The sequence below is a fragment of the Condylura cristata genome, unplaced genomic scaffold (assembly GCF_000260355.1).
Source record: "Condylura cristata isolate star-nosed mole 26May11 unplaced genomic scaffold, ConCri1.0 scaffold00024, whole genome shotgun sequence".
Taxonomy (NCBI): Eukaryota; Metazoa; Chordata; class Mammalia; order Eulipotyphla; family Talpidae; genus Condylura; species Condylura cristata.
This window is the reverse complement of record NW_004567125.1, coordinates 7,576,528-7,596,328: the sequence shown is the minus strand read 5'-3', so window position 1 is coordinate 7,596,328 and position 19,801 is coordinate 7,576,528. Positions and strand designations below refer to the sequence as shown.

General features: G+C 58.5%; 1 protein-coding gene across 2 annotated transcripts in view; it reads left to right on the top strand.

Annotated features, from left to right (window-relative positions):
* INTS1 (integrator complex subunit 1) overlaps nt 1-19,477 on the top strand; it is a 30,377-nt gene extending 10,900 nt beyond the window's left edge. For both annotated transcript variants that reach the window (XM_004688347.2, XM_012729074.1), the window contains exons 17-48: nt 831-922; nt 1,123-1,183; nt 2,351-2,548; nt 2,707-2,836; nt 3,094-3,273; nt 3,347-3,496; nt 3,903-4,082; nt 4,152-4,256; nt 5,576-5,743; nt 5,821-5,932; nt 6,807-6,968; nt 7,699-7,845; nt 8,171-8,269; nt 8,533-8,657; nt 9,927-10,181; nt 10,401-10,560; nt 10,839-10,979; nt 11,350-11,521; nt 11,596-11,719; nt 12,463-12,593; nt 13,213-13,300; nt 13,387-13,613; nt 13,873-13,996; nt 14,438-14,571; nt 15,083-15,275; nt 16,014-16,141; nt 16,354-16,466; nt 17,082-17,195; nt 18,079-18,149; nt 18,555-18,646; nt 18,832-18,941; nt 19,064-19,477. In XM_004688347.2, coding sequence (XP_004688404.1) covers nt 831-922; nt 1,123-1,183; nt 2,351-2,548; nt 2,707-2,836; nt 3,094-3,273; nt 3,347-3,496; nt 3,903-4,082; nt 4,152-4,256; nt 5,576-5,743; nt 5,821-5,932; nt 6,807-6,968; nt 7,699-7,845; nt 8,171-8,269; nt 8,533-8,657; nt 9,927-10,181; nt 10,401-10,560; nt 10,839-10,979; nt 11,350-11,521; nt 11,596-11,719; nt 12,463-12,593; nt 13,213-13,300; nt 13,387-13,613; nt 13,873-13,996; nt 14,438-14,571; nt 15,083-15,275; nt 16,014-16,141; nt 16,354-16,466; nt 17,082-17,195; nt 18,079-18,149; nt 18,555-18,646; nt 18,832-18,941; nt 19,064-19,179 — 4,402 coding nt within the window. In that variant the 3' untranslated portion in view covers nt 19,180-19,477. The remainder of the gene's footprint in view (nt 1-830; nt 923-1,122; nt 1,184-2,350; nt 2,549-2,706; nt 2,837-3,093; nt 3,274-3,346; nt 3,497-3,902; nt 4,083-4,151; nt 4,257-5,575; nt 5,744-5,820; nt 5,933-6,806; nt 6,969-7,698; nt 7,846-8,170; nt 8,270-8,532; nt 8,658-9,926; nt 10,182-10,400; nt 10,561-10,838; nt 10,980-11,349; nt 11,522-11,595; nt 11,720-12,462; nt 12,594-13,212; nt 13,301-13,386; nt 13,614-13,872; nt 13,997-14,437; nt 14,572-15,082; nt 15,276-16,013; nt 16,142-16,353; nt 16,467-17,081; nt 17,196-18,078; nt 18,150-18,554; nt 18,647-18,831; nt 18,942-19,063) is intronic.
* The last annotated feature ends 324 nt before the right edge of the window (nt 19,478-19,801 follow it).

Here is a 19,801-nt window from a genome sequence, read left to right as displayed (position 1 = left end):
CCTGAAGAACTGGGATTTTGAAGGGGAATGTATTGAGTATATAGATCAGTTTGGGAAGTCTTACTTTGTTATCAAGATTAAATATAATCTGTGAATGTGAGATATCTTCCATTCATTTAGATCTTTAATTTCTTTCAAGAATATTTTGTACTTGGTAAATTTTGCATTTTTTTCTTTTAAGCTTATACCTGAGTACTTGATGCTGTTGTGTGTCATAAGTTTATTTCTGCATTTCTTGTTTTGAGTTGCTAGCAAGCCTGGTGTTTCCCAGCTTGATGTTTTTCACTTGGCAGCCTCTTTACACGGGTTTCCACGTCAGTGTGAGAGAAAGGAATTGAATTCCTCATTCTCTAATAACTGTCTTCTGTTTCATTATCTGGCAGGATCATACCTAACTGCAGTAGCAACATAGGGGATTTTCATATATTATCACAACTACATACTGGTGGCTAGCTGGGTTTTCTGATATAAAAATGAGATTGAGAGCTAGTTGGAAACAAACATTTGTTGCTGTAATTGCCTTTGTTCCCATTTTGTAGATGCAAACAGTTAGAAAGGTAAGTGCCTGTTCAGGGCCTCAGAGCTGGAATGTGGGCCTGGCAGTGCCCTGTGCTGGGCTCTGAGCACATCTTGGTTATGGTGTGTGTCCTACCTGGGCACATGTGTCATGGGGAGAAGAGGTATTGCTGAGGCATAGAGGAGGACAGTGTGATCTTAATAAAGCAGAGATTGAAGTGTCTCTGTGCTCCTGTCTCCTGGCCTTGGGTTAATGTAATCATTGTCACGCCTGAGCTTGGCCAGGCGTGTGCATCAGTGCCCTTGCGTTTCAGGTACCAGCCTCCCAATCTCGCCATCTCCACCCTCTACTGGAAGGCTTGGCCCTTGCTGCTGGTTGTTGCTGCCTTCAACCCGGAGAACATTGGTGAGCCTCCTTGGCTGCCTTGTGGGTGCTGATCATTCTTTTGGGGCGTCTTGTTTGTCAGGACAGAAGATGGGACAGGTTGGGACAGGATTAAGAGCTTAGAAGAGGCTGGGTGGATCTTGGGCTCGGCCTGGTGCCAGAGGGTGGGGCGGGGGGGTGCGCTGTGCTTAGACTGCCACCTGACATCTCCCTGCTCCTAGGCCTCGCCGCTTGGGAGGAGTACCCCACACTGAAGATGCTCATGGAGATGGTGATGACAAAGTAAGGCTGCTTGCCTGCTGTCGGCCGGGACAGTCCCCACACGGGCAGAGCCTGGCCCTTGCTGGGAACAAGACCCAGTGATGGGGCTCGGCTCTGCTGTGCTGCTTCTTGGTTTTCCTTTACTTGTGGGCTTGAGCATTTGAGTCTGTTTTGGGAGCTTTAGTCTCCTTTCTCTGGCTTGCTGGGTGGGGCCAAGAAAGGAACTGAAGCACCTTGGCATCTTCCGGGCTTCTGGGCTATCATGGCTGCACTTGTATCAGGGACAAGCCAGAGAGAAAGATTTGTGACACTGAGGGAGGGCCCAGGGAGGGCTCGATGTAATAGAGGCAAGAGATCAGGGCCACATGGGGTTAACAGATGCACATGTGAGCACTGCCCAGATTAGTAGTGGGAAAACTTCCTGTGTACCTATGGGTATGGAGCTCGGCCATCACCTGAGTGCCAGTGCGAACTGGTGTGACTGCACCCGTGCACACCTGCCCTTGTTCCGGAACTAGACACAAAGGCAGCTGGGCTCCAGCTGGGTGATGTGTCTATATGTAGCATGCTCCAGTGCCAGCCATGTCCAGTCTAGCTGTGCGCCTCTGAGGGGGACTGCAGAGGGTGTTAGTGTGTGTGTGTGAGAGGCTGTGGCCTGTCGGGACTGGCCACGTGTGTGCACGCATGTTGGGAACCACTACCTCTAGCCCAGGGCTGAAGTGGCTGTTCCCTTCACACCTCTGTCCTGTGGCTAATGCTGTGACTGACCGTGGTGCCTTAAGAACACAGCTGAGATGAAAGGACATCTTGGGAAGACATTGGTTTTTTTAATCTGGAGGGGACAATGAAAGCCTTCATCTTGGTTTGGGGCTGTCCTCTGGTCCTTTCTGAAGAGAGAATCTGGGAGTGGTTCGGGGGGAGACTGAAAGAGAGGAAGTCCTGAGCATATGAACTCTGGGTCTAGGAATTGACCTTTTGGAAGGACAGTGGGTGACTGGGCGGGGCTGGACTCTCACAGGCCTTCTGTAGACAGCCTTTGGCCCTGTGGGCTTTCTGATGTGCCTGACAGCTCAAGCTGTGCACTGCAGCCACAGCCAGGATTTTGCATTTTGACCTTTCTTGACTATATTATCCGCGAGCCAGCCTCCAACAGGGTGTGGTGACAGGTGCTTATCTTTTGGTTTCCAGTAATTACTCCTATCCACCATGCACTCTGACTGATGAAGAGACCCGGACAGAGATGATTAATCGGGAACTGCAGATCTCTCAGCGTGAGAAGCAGGAGATCCTAGCCTTTGAGGGACATCTGGCAGCTGCTTCCACCAAACAAACCATCACTGAGAGCAGCAGCCTTCTTCTGTCTCAGCTTACCAGTCTGGATCCCCAGTAAGCCGATCCCAACCCCCAACCCCTGTACATAAGGCCTTAAGCCTGAGGTGGCTGGTGGTGGGTGGGGTGGGGACAGCTTACCCCTTGTCATACCTGCTGCTGTTACTGGACGCTGCACTCACGCACCGACATACTCATGTCCTGTGGGGTTTCAGAGGGCCCCCTCGGAGGCCACCTCCCCACATCCTAGACCAAGTGAAAGGCCTCAATCAGTCCCTCCGCCTTGGGCACCTGCTGTGTCGGAGCCGAAATCCAGACTTCCTCCTCAACATCATCCAGAGGCAGGTGAGACCTGTGGCTCTGCAGAAAGGATTCAGCCGGGCTGGCGACCTTGCAGAAGCTTCCATGGGCTCTGCCCTTCAATGAAATTGTGGCCGGAGGGAGCAGAGTAGATGTGAGGGTTGAATGGGCCTAGCTTGCAGGTGTGCAGATACCTGTGCTCAGGGTGCGGTTGCTCCGGGTGTGTGGACGCAGGGAGGAGGGCTGCAGCAGGGCTCCGCAGGTTTCATCTGAAGAAGCCGAGCGTCGTTGTCGCTACCTAGGCCTCCTCGCAGTCCATGCCCTGGCTGGCCGACCTGGTCCAGTCGAGCGAGGGCTCCCTGGACGTGCTGCCTGTGCAGTGTCTGTGTGAGTTCCTGCTGCATGATGCTGCGGATGACTCCACTTCAGGAGAAGAGGAGGAGGAGGGCGAGAGCAAAGAGCGGAAGGCCAAGAAGCGGCAGGTCAGCAGTCCCCCGCCCCCGCCGCACCCTCAGGCCCTCCTGGCTTTCCCTCAAGGCCCCCTTGTCCCTGCAGAGGCAGCAGAAGCAGCGACAGCTGCTGGGCCGCCTGCAAGACCTGTTGCTGGGCCCGAAGGCTGACAAGCAGACCACGTGTGAGGTGCTGGACTACTTCCTGCGGCGCCTGGGCTCCTCCCAGGTGGCGTCCCGTGTGCTGGCCATGAAGGTGAGTAGGCCACCGAGTCCAGCGTGTTCCGCTGCTGTGTAGTCCTGTGTGTACAGTGAGCCTGACACACAGCCAGACTTTCTTGCTGACTGTTGTCATCTGTGAGGAGAACCTGACAGGAACCGAGCCCTTCTCCCTCGTGCGGTGTGGCTTCCGTGGGTGATGGGAGGAGGCGTCCCCAGTCACTTCGCGTCTTGCAGGTGCTGAGCAGTAGCTCCCTAAAGAGCCACTTCAGCGCCACTGTCTTCAACCCTGGTGGCTGACAGGATACAGGATCTTTATTGACCGGGCAGCTTCCCCATCCCTGGGCTCTGCAGGGTGGGCTCTGCCCCGCCCACCAAGATCCAGATGTGGACTCTGGCAGAAGCTTGATGTGTAAGGCCCCCTGCCACACGTCTGCTTGCAGGGCTTGTCCCTTGTGCTCTCAGAAGGCAGCCTTCGGGACGGGGAAGAGAAGGAGCCCCCAATGGAGGAGGATTCCAGGGACGCAGAGACGCTGCAGGGCTACCAGTGGCTGCTGAGAGACCTGCCCAGGCTGCCTCTGTTCGATAGCGTCAGGACCACCACTGCCTTGGCACTGCAGCAGGTGAGGGCACTGAGCCGGGAGGCACACTGCCCTCTGGGCACAGAGCGGCTCACACGGCCCCTTCCCTAGGCCATCCACATGGAGACTGACCCACAGACCATCAGCGCCTACCTGGTGTACCTGTCCCAGCACACGCCTGTGGAGGAGCAAAGCCAGCACAGCGACCTGGCCCTGGTGAGGGGAGCAAGCTGACTGGCCTGGGTGAGGGTGGGAGGCGGGAGCAGGCTCACAAAATGGTGGCACATGGGGCTGGGCGTGGGGACACCAGGCGCTGGCTTACTCTGCAGTGTCATTTCTAGTCAGATTAGGTGTCATGGGAGGGAGAACTAGGTCCCAGCAGTGCTATAGTAACTGTCGTGGCCTCCCGGGCCAGTTTACCTTTGTGACTGCCTCTGGGGGCGTGGGAGGTGTGATTTCACTGCATCCAAAGTGAGGGTGTAGGGGGCTCAGGCTTCTGGCCAGTCCAGGTGTGATACTGAGCAGGTATTCTGTGTTGCTGGTTCCTGTGGAGAGGGGGACACTGGACCTGGGGTACCATCCACTTATCCCTCTGGTCTGCTTTTTCTGGCCAACTTTCTTTCTTTTTTTTGAAGATTTATTTATTCATTCATATAGAACTGGGGTACAGGCCAGAGATGTGGAGGGTGAGAGAATTCACCAGGGACAGAGCGGGGAGCAGAACAGGCAGATTGACGAAGTACACTGCTGAAGGGAGCAGCGGGAGGGTCAGGAGAGGTCTGCCTCTCCATGGGGATCTCCTCCGGGGCAGGCGGGGATCGAACTCATGTGGAAGTGGCTTTAGCTTCTTGGGCAGTGCTTTAACCCGCTGCGCCACCAGGGAGGGCCGTGGCCAACTTTCTTTTGACCTTGCTTTTGTGGTAGCTGGTTCCCCACTCACAGGGACTCTGCATTCCTGGGGCCCCTGGTCTTTGGGATGAGTAAAGGGGTAGATGGGGCTAAGCAGGCGAGCTGGATGGAGTATGTAGGGTTCTCGTAAAGCCTGGCTTCTTTGCTGAGGAGCTGTCAGTGAAAACAGCCCAGGGTCCTGGCCCAGCAGGCCGTCCTCCCAGAGGTGTTCTTCCAGAGGCTGAGAAACTTGGCATCCACCTCTTTAGATGGCCTCCCCCTTGAGCCTTGAGAAATGTATTCTATTGCTCATAGGGTGAAACCGTGCTTTGTGCACGCTTCTCTCCACGCGAGGCCTGCAGCAGCATCCTCTTACTTTTAGCGCTTCTACCTCTCCAGGGACTCCTGCTACTCCTGGTGTTTGATTGACCCCGTGTGTCTGAGGGGTCTGGGCCTGGGGGCCCCCTTCCCTCTGTCGTAGCCTGTTGTTTGCTGTTGAGTCTCCACCCCAGTTGGGTGTGTGGTTGTGCTAAGCCTTGTAGCATCGGGGATGGCCTCTTGGTGTTTCTCAGGGTGGGGCTGGCCAAGGAGAAGCCCGCCTGCCTGTCCCTGGGGAACCCCTGCCACCTTTCTCTTGTTGCCCCTAGGACGTGGCCCGCCTCATTGTGGAGCGCTCCACGATCATGTCCCACCTGTTCTCCAAGCGCTCCTGCAGCGCCGAGTCGGATGCAGTGCTGGCCGCGCTGCTGTCTATCTTCTCACGCTACGTGAGGCGCATGCGCAAGAGCAAGGAGGGGGAGGAGGTCTACAGCTGGGTAAGCTGCGCCCCGGCCCTGAGCCCCTGCTCAGAGTCCCCACTGCTGTCTGTCGCTCACCCCCTTCTACCTAACAGTCGGAGTCTCAGGATCAGGTATTCCTGCGCTGGACAAGTGGGGAGACGGCTACCATGCACATCCTGGTGGTCCACGCCATGGTCATCCTCCTGACGTTGGGGCCGCCGCGCGGTGAGCAGCCTGTAGGCCGAGTGGGCCAGTTCCTGGGCCCGTCTTGGGCAGGGCGTGCCGAGCGAGGCAGGCGTGGCTTTGGGCGGATCCCAGCTCCCGGCCTCTTTGCTGTAAGGTGGAGAGACCCAGTCCTTTCCTTGCTAGTCTGAGAGATTTCAGGGAATCACAAGAGCTCCTTGGTGTGAGGGGTCCTCAAAAGCTGCGAGGCCCAGAAAATGGCAGGCCTGTGATGAGAGCCTGGTTCTTGTTGACTCTTCACTCCCCCACCCACACTCCTGTCATGAATGCCCTGGGTGGCACCGGATACCTTTCTGTGCAGTTCCTCCTGCTCAGCCCAACCAGGGAAACTTGGTTTCTGGGGGAGATGGGGACTCACAATAGTGAGCTCCTGGTCTTCCCAGGCCCTGGTGTGTGGCCATCGACTCATTGGCTGTGGGCTGGATTCTAACCCAGCTGACCACTTGAACTGCTCTTGGTATTTGAAATCGAGGGAGGGGACAGGACCCCTTGCTGGGCCCTGTGGGCAGTGTTGGGAATGGTGTCCCTGCCAGGAATGCAGGTGAAGATGATGCCCAGGGAAGGAGGTTGCTCTTCGGAAGCACGGGCAGTCCCAAGCCTGTCGGCAGTGAGGGGGCTGGCCTTACCCTGTGTGCACGCAGGGGTGAACTTTGTAGAGCCTGAGGTGGGAGGGGGCAGGTTCCGCCAGGCCCACAGCTCAGGTTCCTAGCCACACACAGTCCTGGGCAGTCTGGATTTCAGGCAGGCAGCCAGCTTTATTTCCTCAGCTATGAGGTGGGGATTGTGCAGCAGTTGTGAGGTTTAGTTGAGGTATGAGAAGCCATTTCTGCTGCTTACTTTGACATCTTTCCTGAAGCTGGTGACAGTGAGTTCCAGGCTCTGTTGGACATCTGGTTCCCAGAGAAGAAGCCGCTGCCCACAGCCTTCCTGGTGGACACATCAGAGGAGGCGCTGCTGCTGCCCGACTGGCTGAAACTGCGTATGATCCGCTCAGAGGTCCCTCGCCTGGTGGACGCTGGTAGGCCTGGGCGAGGGAGGGCCCTGATGGGGTATGCGGACAGTGCATCTCTGCTGTGGGCCAAGTGTTGCAGAAGACAGAATACTACCTGGTAGTGAGTTTCCGGGTCCTCTAGTGGTTCCTGGACATTAATCACTCAGCAAATGTTTGAGCTCTTGGTGTGTGTGAGGCTCCAGGCTGGACTCTAAGCATGCACTAGCACCTGTGCTAAACTCTTCCATTCAGGCAGAAGTTTCCAAGTGAGAAGTCACCACTAGAGAAGGGTGGGTGAAACTTTTGGGAGTGGGGAGGAGGCATGGGCTGGGGCTTCTGAATGATTCTGGAAAGATGGAGCACTTGGGGTCCTGCAGTGAGGCAGGCATACCTCAGGGGTTGGCTCAGAAACCTGTCAGGAGGCACCCGGGCAGAGCAGAGGAAGCTGGGGCAGTTTGATAAGCAGTGGAGTTAGCTCAGGTGGCACAGTGAGGGGCACATTCAAAGGGATCTGGGCTCTTCGTAAGTTGCGAGGGTCTGTTCGTGGTTCTGAGGCGCTCAGAGCCTGGAGAAGAGATCCGCCCCATAGAGCAGGGCGGAAGCAGGCCTTGTACTGGGCAGTGTGCTTGAGTCTCCCGCACATCCATCCACGAGCTGCACTTCAGAGCTGGCTTCTGGGGTGGTTCCAGGGAGACTCCGGAAGCCCCCTCCGGCCAGGATTGCAAAGCAGTGGTTGCTCAGCGTGTGTTTCCCTCAGCCCTGCAAGACCTAGAGCCCCAGCAGCTGCTGCTCTTCGTGCAGTCCTTTGGGATCCCTGTGTCCAGCATGAGCAAACTCCTCCAGTACCTGGACCAGGCTGTGGCCCATGATCCCCAGACCCTGGAGCAGAACATCATGGACAAGAGTAAGAACCGAGAGTTCTCAGGACTCTGTAGATCCTGGTACAACTCTCTGGGACCTGGCGGGTCTGCACCAAGGTTGGGAGGGGGCTGGGACATACTAGTGACAGTTTCGAGCAGGGGTGGGGCTGGGCTGGGCAGGGCTGACAGGTCAGGGCCGCCCTTCGGGTTAGGGACTGTTGGTTCTGTGTGCTCACTGACCCTTTGCTGAGTGCCCTGGTATCAGTGCTCTTAGTCGCTTTCTAGGACAGTAGGATTACCATGGAGTCCCAGCTCATTTCTGCAGGATGGGAGCACATTTCCCTGTGTCAAGCTGTTGCTGTTTTGCAGATTACATGGCTCACTTGGTGGAGGTCCAGCATGAGAGAGGGGCATCTGGGGGCCAGACTTTTCACTCCCTGCTCACAGCCTCCCTGCCATCCCGGCGAGGTAACCCTGGGCCCATCCACCTGCACCCATTCACGGCACACGCTGTCAGTGGGCCCTGCTGGACTGTGTCCCTGCCCCTCTTGGAGAGGCCTTGCTCTTAGTAAGCCTCAGCCTGAGTGAGGCCTGTGTCCGTAGGGTGCTGAATCCTCCGCGGGTCTGCCAGCTGGTCTTTTAGGTGATGGGCCCTGGGCAAAACTAGCCTTGGTTTATGGAAGCTGCCAGGACGAGTTGCTAACTTTTTGCTTGTTTTCCTTTTTCTGAAGACAGTGCAGAGACACCAAAACCCAAAAGCAGCCCAGAACAGCCCGCGGGCCAGGGCCGGATCCTGGCTGTGACTCAGGTGCGGGTGCTCGGCCCAGATGACGACCTGGCCAGCATATTCCTGCAGGTACTGCCACCTCTGTTGTGGAACTGCCCTCTCCACTAGCAGGACACCCCAAGGGTCATCCAGTTCTTCCTGATTGAAAGGGCGGTTACCCTAAAATGCCATATCCAGGTTGAGGGAGGATTCCCTAGCCATCTCGGTTTTCTTCTCCAAGTTAAGTGACTGGCCAAGCTTCTTGATCTCTCTGCCTCGAATTCTTTTTTTTTTTTTTAAAGATTTATTTATTTGTGCATACAGAACTGGGGTACAGGCCAGAGGCTCAGGGGCGGCGAGAGGCTTCACCAGAGACAGAGTGGGCAGCAGAACAGGCAGATTGACAAAGTACACTGCTGAGGGGAGCAGCGGACGGGGTCAGGAGAGGTCTGCCACGCCATGTGGTCACCTCCGGGGCAGGCAGGAATCGAACTCATGCGGAAGTGGCTTTAGCTTCTCAGTGCTGTGCTTTAACCCACTGCGACACCAGGGAGGGCCACTGCCTTGAATTCTTCACCCATAAATCTTCAGGTTGGTTGTACAGAACAGTTGAGGCAAGACATGTTCTGTGTTGAGAGCAGCACTTTCTGGTGGCTCTCAGAGACGCCGTCTCCCAACACTGCCCTTCCTGCATGCCAGCCTAGCGTGCCAGCCTGAGACCGGCCTTTGTAGGACTGCCTCTAACAGTCTCTTCCAGAATTATGGAAAACGAGCAGGCACACCTCTGCTCATGCACGCAGCCCTCCTGGCCAGGGCTGCTGACCACACGTGCCTTCTGTCACTGTAGCAGGGAGGGACGTGCGCTGACTGCTTGCCCTCTGGAGCATGCAGAGCGCTGGTTCTCTCGGTCTCGCCACCCCACAGAGGACCCTAAACCCTGCTTTCACTCCTTGCTGCTGGCTTTGCCTCTGAGGACATGCGTGAACCCCTGTGCCATCACCCTCCTTACATGAGCCACTTGTGCAGAACGTCTTGCGCCCAGATCTGTGTGTTCACGCTCTTCTCACTCACAAGTATCATTTCCTAAGTGGAGAAGCCAAGCTCAGGGCCTGTGGGACTCACCCAGACTCATCCCGAGAAGGAGTCCTTTGCAGGACCCTGCACCCACGTCCTCCCTGGGGATCACCATAGGACTGGTCGTGGGGGACAGCGGCTGCTCCTGCGGCCTGTGGTCCCCTGCCATGCCTGCGGCCCAGGTCGGCCCTCGAAGGGGTGGGTCGCCGTGCTCTGGCCTTGCAGAGACGAGGCTGGGCTCGCCTCCGCCAAGCCCACTCCTGACTGTCCCCTGCTGTGCTCCAGGTCTTCCCTCTGAGCCCTGGCCCACGATGGCAGAGCTCCAGTGCCCGCCCTGTTGCCCTCGCACTGCAGCAGGCACTGGGCCAGGAGCTGGCCCACGCCCGTCAGGGAAGTGCCGAGGTGCAGGGCGTCGCAATGCGCCTCCTGCAGGCCATTGCCACCCTGCTGAACTCTCCGCACGGCGGGGCCCTGGTGATGGCCATGCAGCGGACCCACTTCCTTGCTTGCCCACTGATGCGCCTGCTCTGCCAGTACCAGGTAGGTGTGGGGGCGGGGTGGGGGTGCATCTGCAGCAGACCCCCGCATCTGGGGTGGACACAGTGGAGGGGTTGGTCTGTGCTGGATTGCAGGGCGATGCAGGCCTCCGTCAGTTCCACCCCTGCAGCCATTTTCCCTGCCAGAGCACAGGCCATGCTGCTGCTCTGGACCCACCTGCCCCTGAGTGAGTGTAGACTTGTACCATGCTTGTCCCCACAGCGCACTGTGCCCCAGGATACCACCTTCTCCTCGCTCTTCCTTAAAGTGCTCATGCAGACCCTACAGTGGCTGGACGGCCCTGCTGTGGAGGGCGGGCCCCTGCAGGCCCAGCTCAAGCTATTTGCCGCCCAGTACTCGTCCAGACGCAGGATCAGTGATGGTGAGGGATGGTGGGGGTGAGGTGGGGAGGCAGCCCTGCCATCCTTCAGAATGGTGGCCTCGGGAGCACAGAGGGATCCACTGGTACTTGGATCTGTGCTCCCTGGGGTGGCATGGGGTGTGTGGTGAACATTTTGGCAGCTAGGGTTTGGGGAGACTCCTAGGGAAGAAGGCATCCTGTGGGCAGTCGGGCACTCTCTGCATGTCAGGCTGATGGGTGGTGTGTGGGGTCAGGACCAGACCTGTCAAGGGTGCGAGTCACCTGGACACTCTCCTCAGTGCGGAGCGGATTCCTACACCTGGCGGAGGCCCTGACATTCCGTGGGGACCCAGAGGCGGTCAGCTCTACCATCCGGGCAGTCATCACCACTCTCAAGTCTGGGCAGATGTGTGGCGTGGAACCAGAGCTTATTGGCAAAGGTACCTCAGTGGTTCCGGCACTGAACAAAGGCTTCTGGCAGAGGTTCCTCTCTTAGGTGCTCCCACCTAGGGCCTTTGAAGGAAGACCTGCTGTCCTCCAGGCAGTGCCCCCAGCCAAGTGAGCACCCCTATACAGGCTTCCAGCCTTGCCTGGACTCTCCTGTTGGGGTGTTGCACAGCGCTCACATCCACGCTGCCCGAATAGCCCTGTGGCTGCCTTCCTTCCTGAGCCCCTCACTGCTGGCCACTTCTGGCTGGGTGCCAGGGCACCTCTGGCTATAGAGGTGGGGGTCCAGTGTCTGTTCTCAGGTGGTGTGAGGGCCTGTCTCCATTCCCCCCGCACCCCGCCATGCCCTTCTGTCTTCTGTAGTCCTCCAGGGCCTGATCGAGGTGAGGTCACCTTACCTGGAGGAGCTGCTGACAGCACTCTTCACTGCTACCTCTGCATTCCCGGCCTCCAGGCCCATCATGGTGGTGAGCTCCCTGCTGCTGCAGGAGAAGGAACCCCCAGCGTCTGGGGAGCAGGATGCTAAAGCTTGCAGGTGAGCTGGCAGGGCAGTGGCCTAGTGAGCAGCCACGACTGGCCATCTCTGAGCCCATCCTGCCTTCCCTTCAGCCCAGAGGCCTTGCGGCTTGGACCCTGCTCGGGTCTGCTTGTCGACTGGCTAGAGATGCTGGACCCAGAGGTGGTGGGCAGCTGCCCGGACCTGCAGCAGCGGCTCCTGTTCTCCCGGAGCAAGGTGAGCTGTGGACTGGCTGGCGTGGGCCTGGGTGGGGCTGGGTGGGGCTGGGTGCTGGGCTCCTGCAGGTCAGGTTGCTTGACAACATGGCCAGCAGCCACTGGGAAAGGACATCTCAGTACTGGAGCAGGCAGGTCAGAGTGTGGCTGGCACTTTGTGGACCCGAGGGGTCCACATGGCACCACAGTGAACAGGGAGAGTGGCACCTGCTACTTCTCACAAGACATCGGTTCTTCTGAGTGTTGGAGCTCTGCAGAGAGGGGCCGCAAGTGCCCCCATGTTGTGGTGCCCCCATTAATTCCTGTGGAGATGATTGGAAACTGCCGACCGGGTCACCAGTGAGGAGCTGTTGTCCTTGCTTGCCCTTGCCCGGTGCTTGCCAGTCTGCATTTCTGTGAGCAGGGCTCACTGGCCCCTTCCTAAGTCTTCAGTGCTGCTGTGGCCAGCAGCTGTCTTTGGAGAGGGCGCCCAGGATTCTGGGAGTCGGCGCAGCTGGCTCTGGCTTCTTCTGTCGGCTTTGCTGTTAGGTTCCCCCGTCTCTAGGAATTGGGTTCACTCAGCCCACACACAGTATGCTGAACACCTGGCTGGACTCACCTGGTAAATGGGCAGAGTGCCAGGTCTTTCTCAAAATACCCCATTCCCCTCCTTTCTGCAGTCTGAGTAGGGAGCTGTCCTGTGACATGCTCCACAGGCCGACTGGCCACCCCAGTGGTGATCATCTGGGTTTCTTCCTCCTCCAGGGTAAAGGTCATCCTGGCCCCCAGGTACCATCTTTCCGACCCTACCTCTTGGCCCTCCTCACACACCAGTCCAACTGGTCCACCTTGCACCAGTGTATCCGCATCCTTCTGGGCAGGAACCGGGAGCAGAGGTGAGCACACACCCATCCTGGCCCCGCCCAACCCCTGGGGGCGGAGGTAAGTCTCAGACAGCTGTGGGCTCTGTCCTGAAGACTGGGGCACCCCACCCACTACCCTTCCCCCAGCTTCCGCTGGCTCCTGGGGCTCACTGGGTGTCCTGCTGGTGCTCTTGCTCAGCCCTAAGCTGGATTTTTCAGGGCACCTGTGTTGGCCAAGACCCTCACTCTACACTGGCATGCTGGGAAGGGCACAGAGCTCATCTGGCCAGAATGCCCCTGCTCTGGGTGACTACCAGGCAGATGTCAGGTGCCAGAACGGTCTGTTTTCCTGGGATTATATGAATGACTTGTTCACGCAGAGCAGCAAAGCTCCAAATGCTTCTCTTCCTGGAGGCCTAGCCCAGAGGGCGGTCAGGACTGATGTATTGCTGGTGTAAGATGTGGCACAGCAGGACAGGGTGGCACACATCCGGCGGTTGACCTGTACCCTTCACCAGAGAAGGGCTCATGTCCTTTTTGTCACCAGGGAGCTTCTCGCCCCGACTTCCCTGGTGTGTTTCCCGCCTCTGCTTCCTGTGCCCAGGAACCTGTAGGCTCTCGTGCTCCGTCAGCACTCTCTGCTTGCTTGTAGGTTTGACCCGTCAGCCTCTCTGGATTTCCTCTGGGCCTGCATCCATGTTCCTCGGATCTGGCAGGGAAGGGACCAGCGCACCCCTCAGGCAGGTTGGGCGTGTGCCGGCCCTGCAGGGTGGGGTGACTGTGGGCAGCCCTTCCCTTCCGGGCTGACTACAGGCACCAATTGCAGAAGCGGCGGGAGGAACTGGTGCTGCGGGTCCAGGCCCCAGAGCTCATTGGCCTGGTGGAGCTGATGTTGGCAGAGGCAGAGGTTAGGAGCCAGGACATGGACACTGCCGCTGGCAGCCTCCTCCAGGCCCGACTGCCCCTGCTGCTTAGTTGCTGCCGTGGGGACGACGAGAGTGTCCAAAAGGTGACAGCACACCTGACAAGCTGCATCCAGCAGCGGGGTGACAGGTGAGTGTGCAGGTGCACCCCCAGGACCTTCTTCACTTTGTTGCCTTGCTGATGTGAGCAACAGACACCCCTCCTGTGCTCCCCAGAGGAAGAAGCCCTGGCCCTGGGCTTTGGCTCCTCTCTGCAGCAGGGTGCCACCCTTGCCTCCTCTGGAAGCCCACTTCCCAGCTCCCTGGCGTGCGCAGCCGTGGTGGGGGTAGCCTCCGCCGGGCCCAGCACGCCGGCCCAGCCTCCACACCCTAGTGCGGTCTCGTTACAGCATGCTGGGAAGGCACTGCCAAGACCTGCTCCTGCAGCTGTACCTGCAGCGGCCTGAGCTCCGTGTGCCGCTGCCTGAGGTCCTGCTGCACGGGGAGGGCGCCACAGGCAGCAGCGTCTGCAAGGTGAGGACCGATGAGGAGGAGCTTGGTGCCTTCGGTGTTTTGCTGTTGAGGTGGAAACCCACGTGAGGGATAAAGAAAGTGTTTAGATTTTAAAATGAAACAAGTCTGGCGAGCAGCTGTGGCATTGGGCAGCCACAGGCAGTTGTTCTCATGCTGCCTGAAGGCAGATCCTCCTTCCACCCCACTCCCAGTCAGCATGTTCAGCGTCGGTATTTGTGTTGAAAAGTTGATACTTTGGATACTGCTGGAGGTTGTCTGGGAGCTGCCCTTTTGGACCTGCAGAAGCACCTAGAAATCATTGAGGGGACGATTTCTCTGAGTCACTGCATAGCCACGATAGTCCTTGGGGCTGGGGGGGTCTTGCTCACACAGGGCGCTGTTGAGTCAGACTGAACCCCTTAGCACACTCAGTGTGTGGCGGGTGCTCCCCTCTTCCCGCAGCTGGACAGTCTCATTCACCGCTTCATCACCCTCCTTGCGGACACCAGTGACTCCCGGTCATCAGAGAACCGAGTAGCAGACGCCAACATGGCCTGTCGGAAGCTGGCTGTGGCCCACCCCATCCTGCTGCTTAGGTACCGCCTGCAGCCCCGGCACTGACTGCTCGGGAGATTCCATGAAGCAGCTCTGGAGGCAGAGGGCCCACCTACCCCAAACCCTCCCTGGAGTCAGCACTCTGACTCTGTCTGTGCTCCAGATGTTCCTGTGAGAACATGTCTTGGGCTCTCACCTGACATGTGGAGATGCAGCAGTAGCCTCATGAGAAGGCCTGCTCTGCTAACTCAGCTGAGCCTTGTGGGGAGGAGCCCGATCCCAGGAGAAAGGGTCGGTGAGTCCCCACCTCCTTGTAGACGCAGAGGTTGTAGACTCAGGTGGTCAGGGTTGTCAGAATTCAGGACCTGCAGCCTCAGCATCACCTGGAGCTGGTTAAAGGTGCAGCACTGACTTACCAAGTCAAATGGGTATTTGGGTAAGCTCCAGGGTGCTTTTCAAGACAGGTGAGAATTTCTCATGGGTTGAAGGTGTTGGATCTGTGGGATTCTAGTGGTCAGGTGTTCTCATCGAGTGCTGTTATGCTGTTGCCAGGCACTTGCCCATGATCGCTGCACTCCTGCATGGCCGCACCCACCTCAACTTCCAGGAGTTTCGGCAGCAGAATCACCTGACCTTCTTCCTGCATGTGCTGGGCGTCCTGGAGCTGCTGCAGCCGCAGGTGTTCCAGAGCGAGCACCAGGGGGCGCTGTGGGACTGCCTGCTCTCCTTCATCCGCCTGCTGGTGGTGCGTGCTTATCCCAGCATCTGGTCCTCTGGAGGGAGAGCCAAGACCTCCACCCTGCTGATGCAACAGCCAGGACCCAACCACAGGGACCCTGGGTCCTAGGTCTCTTCCCACTCTGAAGTCTCCCGTTTCAGTCTCTGCTGTCACTGCCGGGCCACATGTGAGCTTTCCTACCAGACATGGTGGGAATGTCTCCCTCTCTGCTGAGAGCCGGCTGCTGGCCGAGGACAGACATGGTATGGGACTTCCAGGGCCCTTGGGAGCCTGCAGGACAGTGGAGTCCTGGGCCTGCATCGAGGTAGGGCCAAACTACTGGCTCGTGGCATTGGTGGCATAGTGGCGAGTATAGCTGCCTTCCAAACTACCATCCAGTAGTTTCTGCCACCAACCCTGGGGCCCAGCTCTCCCCCTTGGGAAGATCTGTCTGGGAGAACCCCACACACTTCAGAAGTTGCACTCCAGCCTCTCAGGACCCACGCTGTCCTGTGGTTCTGTGCGCCTTTGGTCCTTGAGGCCCTCTTGGCACTGCTTTAGTGGCCTCTTCTCTGCCCTGCGCTCACAAGGGATAAGGGCATGTTGGACCTCTTTGAAACTCTTAGCGCACTGCATAGTGGCCAACGGGTGGTCATTTTAGTATCCACAGTCCCTTTATGAGGGTGCAGGCTAGCCACCTGCGGCAGGACAGGGGCCCCTGGTGTCGCTGCTTGGGCACTGAAGCACTGCGCGCTTCTCGTGCAGAACTACAGGAAGTCCTCCCGTCTCCTGGCTCCCTTCATCAGCAAGTTCGTGCAGTTTACCCACAAGTATATCACCTGCAATGCCCCCGCGGCTGTCTCCTTCCTGCAGAAGCACTCCGATGCGCTCCAGTGAGTGTGTGTCGGTGATGGGCTGTGGGGCTCCCTGAGGCAGGGGGTGGCTGCCCAGAATGATGCTGTCTGGGACCCAGGGGCAACAGGGGTGCCATGGTTCTGGGTCTATACCAGGCTCGTGAGAGCTGCCGGCCGCCTGAGCATCCTGGTCACCTCCCCACGCCCTTTGCTCTGCCGGTCGCTTTCTCACAGACCTGTGTTCTTCCTAGTGACCTGTCCTTTGACAGCAGTGACCTGGTGATGTTGAAGTCCCTCCTTGCTGGGCTGAGCCTTCCCAGCAGGGATGGCAGGGCCGACAGAGGCCTGGACGAGGATGGTGAGGGTGAGTGGGGCCAGGGGTTTTGTGGGGAAGGGGTGGCAGGTCAGGCTGCTCCCCACAGCGTGGCCAGCTCTCGGGCCCATCCTAGCTGTTTCTGTGGCATCTTTGGCCCTCAGGTCTCTAGCACTATATGGCGCGCTGACCTGTGGGTCTTTCATGGCTGTGTGATGACATTTGTGTTGCACGTGACTCGGTCATCATGCAGGCACTCAGGTGCCTTTACTGAGCACTGGCTGTGTGGGGTATTTCTCCTTTGCCCCAGACCTGGGGTGGGGGGAGGTGTGGGGGGGTGGGTGGACTCCACACTCACAGTGTGCAGGTGAGTGTAGGAGGAGAAGACCACAGGCAAGACTCAGGGTGGCGGCCCCCGGCCTGCCAGGCGGCCCCGGCAAGCTCACTGTCTTCCTGTCTTGCTGTGCGTGCGCGGTGCCCGGCACTGTGCTCAGCCTGCTGTGTGTGCCTCGGGGCTTGCTCAGCACCCTCAGCCCTGGAGCCTAGAGCCTGGTGTTGAGTGTTCAGCACACTCTTCCTGATGAATCTCTCGGCCTTTTGTGGATGGGCTGCTTCTGGGGTGTACCAGCCTTTTCCAGCCCATGACACTGGCTTGCTGTCTTCCAGACGAGAGCGCGACTGGTTCCCTCCCCCTGGTCAGTGTCTCCCTGTTCACCCCTCTCACTGCAGCTGAGATGGCCCCCTACATGAAGAGGTTGTCCCGGGGCCAGACTGTTGAGGGTGAGTTTGGGAGTTGGATCTCCCCCAAGTCGGCCACCCCTGTGATTGGTGGTCAGCTCCATTCTGCCCCTGTGGGTCCTGTAGAGGCCAGCATGGGAGGGGCTGGGCTGTTTACTCCGTGAGGGAGTTAGGCAGAGAGGGTGTTAGAGGAAGAGGCAGAGGTGGGCCACTCTGCTGGTCAGTGGGACTGAGCAGTTGGGAAGAACTGGAAGGAGGGCCTGGTGGTGGCGGGGGCGCTGCAGGAAGGCTAAGGTTTTGGTGACCAGGTGGAACTGGGCTTACTCAGTGGTGCATGGAAGCCCCCGAGTGGCTCACCGAGGGCCATCCCCTCTCACTAAGATAAGTGAGTGAGACTGGGCAGCCCCCTGGCAGGAGGGGTGAGACTGTTATTTCCCAAGTGAGACTTCAGGGTGGCCCTGGGCAGTTCTCGGGGAGCAGGGTACAAAGGAGCAAGCCTGGTCTCCCAGGCTGACTGGAGAAGGTCCCGGGTATGCCTTGCTAGCAGCCTCCTGGTTGCCCAGCGCCCCTGCTTGGGCCTCATAGCGCAGTGGTATTGAAAACCAGCAGCACTCCAGCGCTTCCCATCCTGAGGCGTTTGGGCACCCCTGGGCTTTACCAAACACAAAGGACAGTGTAGAAGGTTCTAGGAGGCACAGGCTCAGTGTTCTGATGGGCCACGCTGCACCTGGAGAACCGGGGGTACCAGTGGTGCCCTGGAATTCTGCCCCTGCCTAGCAAGTGTTTAATGAGGGCAGCAGCTGAGCTGCTCTGCCAGGTTTTGTCCCCAGTGCTTGGTCCTCCTGCAGCTTGGCTATTTGGGACACATGTTTGCCCCCAAACCAGCAGCTGTGGTCTGGCCCTGATGTCTTCCTGCCTGTCGTAGATCTGCTGGAGGTTCTGAGCGACGTAGATGAGATGTCCCGGCGGAGACCTGAGATCCTGGGCTTCTTCTCGGTGAGGGAGTGAGGGCTGTGGGGGCAGATGCCCATCTCCTGGCCCTGTCCATCTCCTCTCTTGCCTTGTGAGTGGAGAAACTGGACAGTGTGTCACAGACTGTGGTGGAAAAGCCCACAAGGGGCTTTTGCAGCGAAGGTTGAAGGTGGACCTGGCCCAGCTGCTCAGAGGAGCAGGAGACAAAGCTCGGCCACCCCTCTGCTGGGCTAACACTGTACACAAGTGCTTCCTGCCACAGTTTTATGGTCCCAAACCAGTCCAGTGATGGGGGCTGGAGGCTTGGGGGATGGGGCCCCTGCTGGCCTTTGCCGCCAACCATATGCCCCAGCCAGAAGGCTGGGGTTCAGCCCGTCTGCCATAGGAAGATAGGAAGTTGCCTGGTAACAGCCCCGCCCCGCCTTACAGACCAGCCTGCAGCGCCTGATGAGCTCGGCCGAGGAGTCCTGCCGCAACCTGGCCTTCAGCCTGGCCCTGCGCTCCATCCAGAACAACCCCAGGTAGGTCGAGTGGTGCCCGCCGCACCCCCGCTTGTGTCCTGAAGCTCTGTGGACTGAGGCCCATATGCTGGCCTCCTCGGGGCCCTTGGCCAGAACTCCGGGCACATCTACTTGCCCTGTCCAGCTGGGTTTGGCCATCTGGGGCATAGGACAGAGGTGTCCAACTCTGGTGAACCTCTTGACAGCATCGCTGCCGACTTCTTGCCCACGTTCATGTACTGCCTGGGTAGCCGCGACTTTGAAGTGGTGCAGACAGCCCTCAGGAACCTGCCAGAGTACACCCTTCTCTGCCAAGGTCAGTCCCCTCTGGTCCCCGTAGCCCTTCAGGGAAAACCCTGGTCCCAGCCTCAGAGTTGCCCTTTGGCTGCTGTTCTGGAGACCCCGCGTGTGGTCACCACAGCCCCATCTCCCCCACAGAGCACGCGGCGGTGTTGCTGCACCGGGCCTTCCTGGTGGGCATGTACGGCCAGGTGGACACCAGCGCCCAGATCTCCGAGGCCCTGAGGGTCCTGCACATGGAAGCTGTAATGTGAGCCCTCACAGCCTGACGCCGCACCAACCCAGTTCCTCAGTTGGCCCTCTGGGTCTCTGGTACCAGCCCAGGAGGCTCTGGCCACCGGTGGCCTCCAAGAGGGGAGACAGGTGCCCAGTGACCCGAAGACTGGAGGGGGTAGCACTCAGCGCATGACCAGTGGCTCTGAGTCAGCAGCTGGCATGGGGCATGCCCAGAGGCTCCATGCCGGCAGAGTGGCAGTGATACACCCCGGCTAGGGGCGCTAATGTCCCAAAGAGTCGTGTTAAAGGGCTGCTCATAAATGAATTTATCTTGTCTACCTGTGTGGTTTGCCTCCCGAGGTACCTGGGAGTACGTGGGCCCTGGAGGTGGATACCTGCTCCGCTCCTCATAGACACATGGGGTCTGTTTGGAGCCTGCTTGCACACGTGGTCTCAGTCCCTCCTGCTGGCCTGCCACACTTCTGAGAAGCAGGAGAGGGAAGTGTCCCTCCCTGGGCCCCCAGTTCTGTTCTCTGCCTGTGAGGTTGAGCAGGAGCCATGAGGCCTGATTAGGTTCCCAAGGAAGTGAGGGACAGGTCCTGAGGGGGTTACCCACAGAGCAGCCTTCAGGGCCTGGACAGACCAGTCTCCTACCACCCT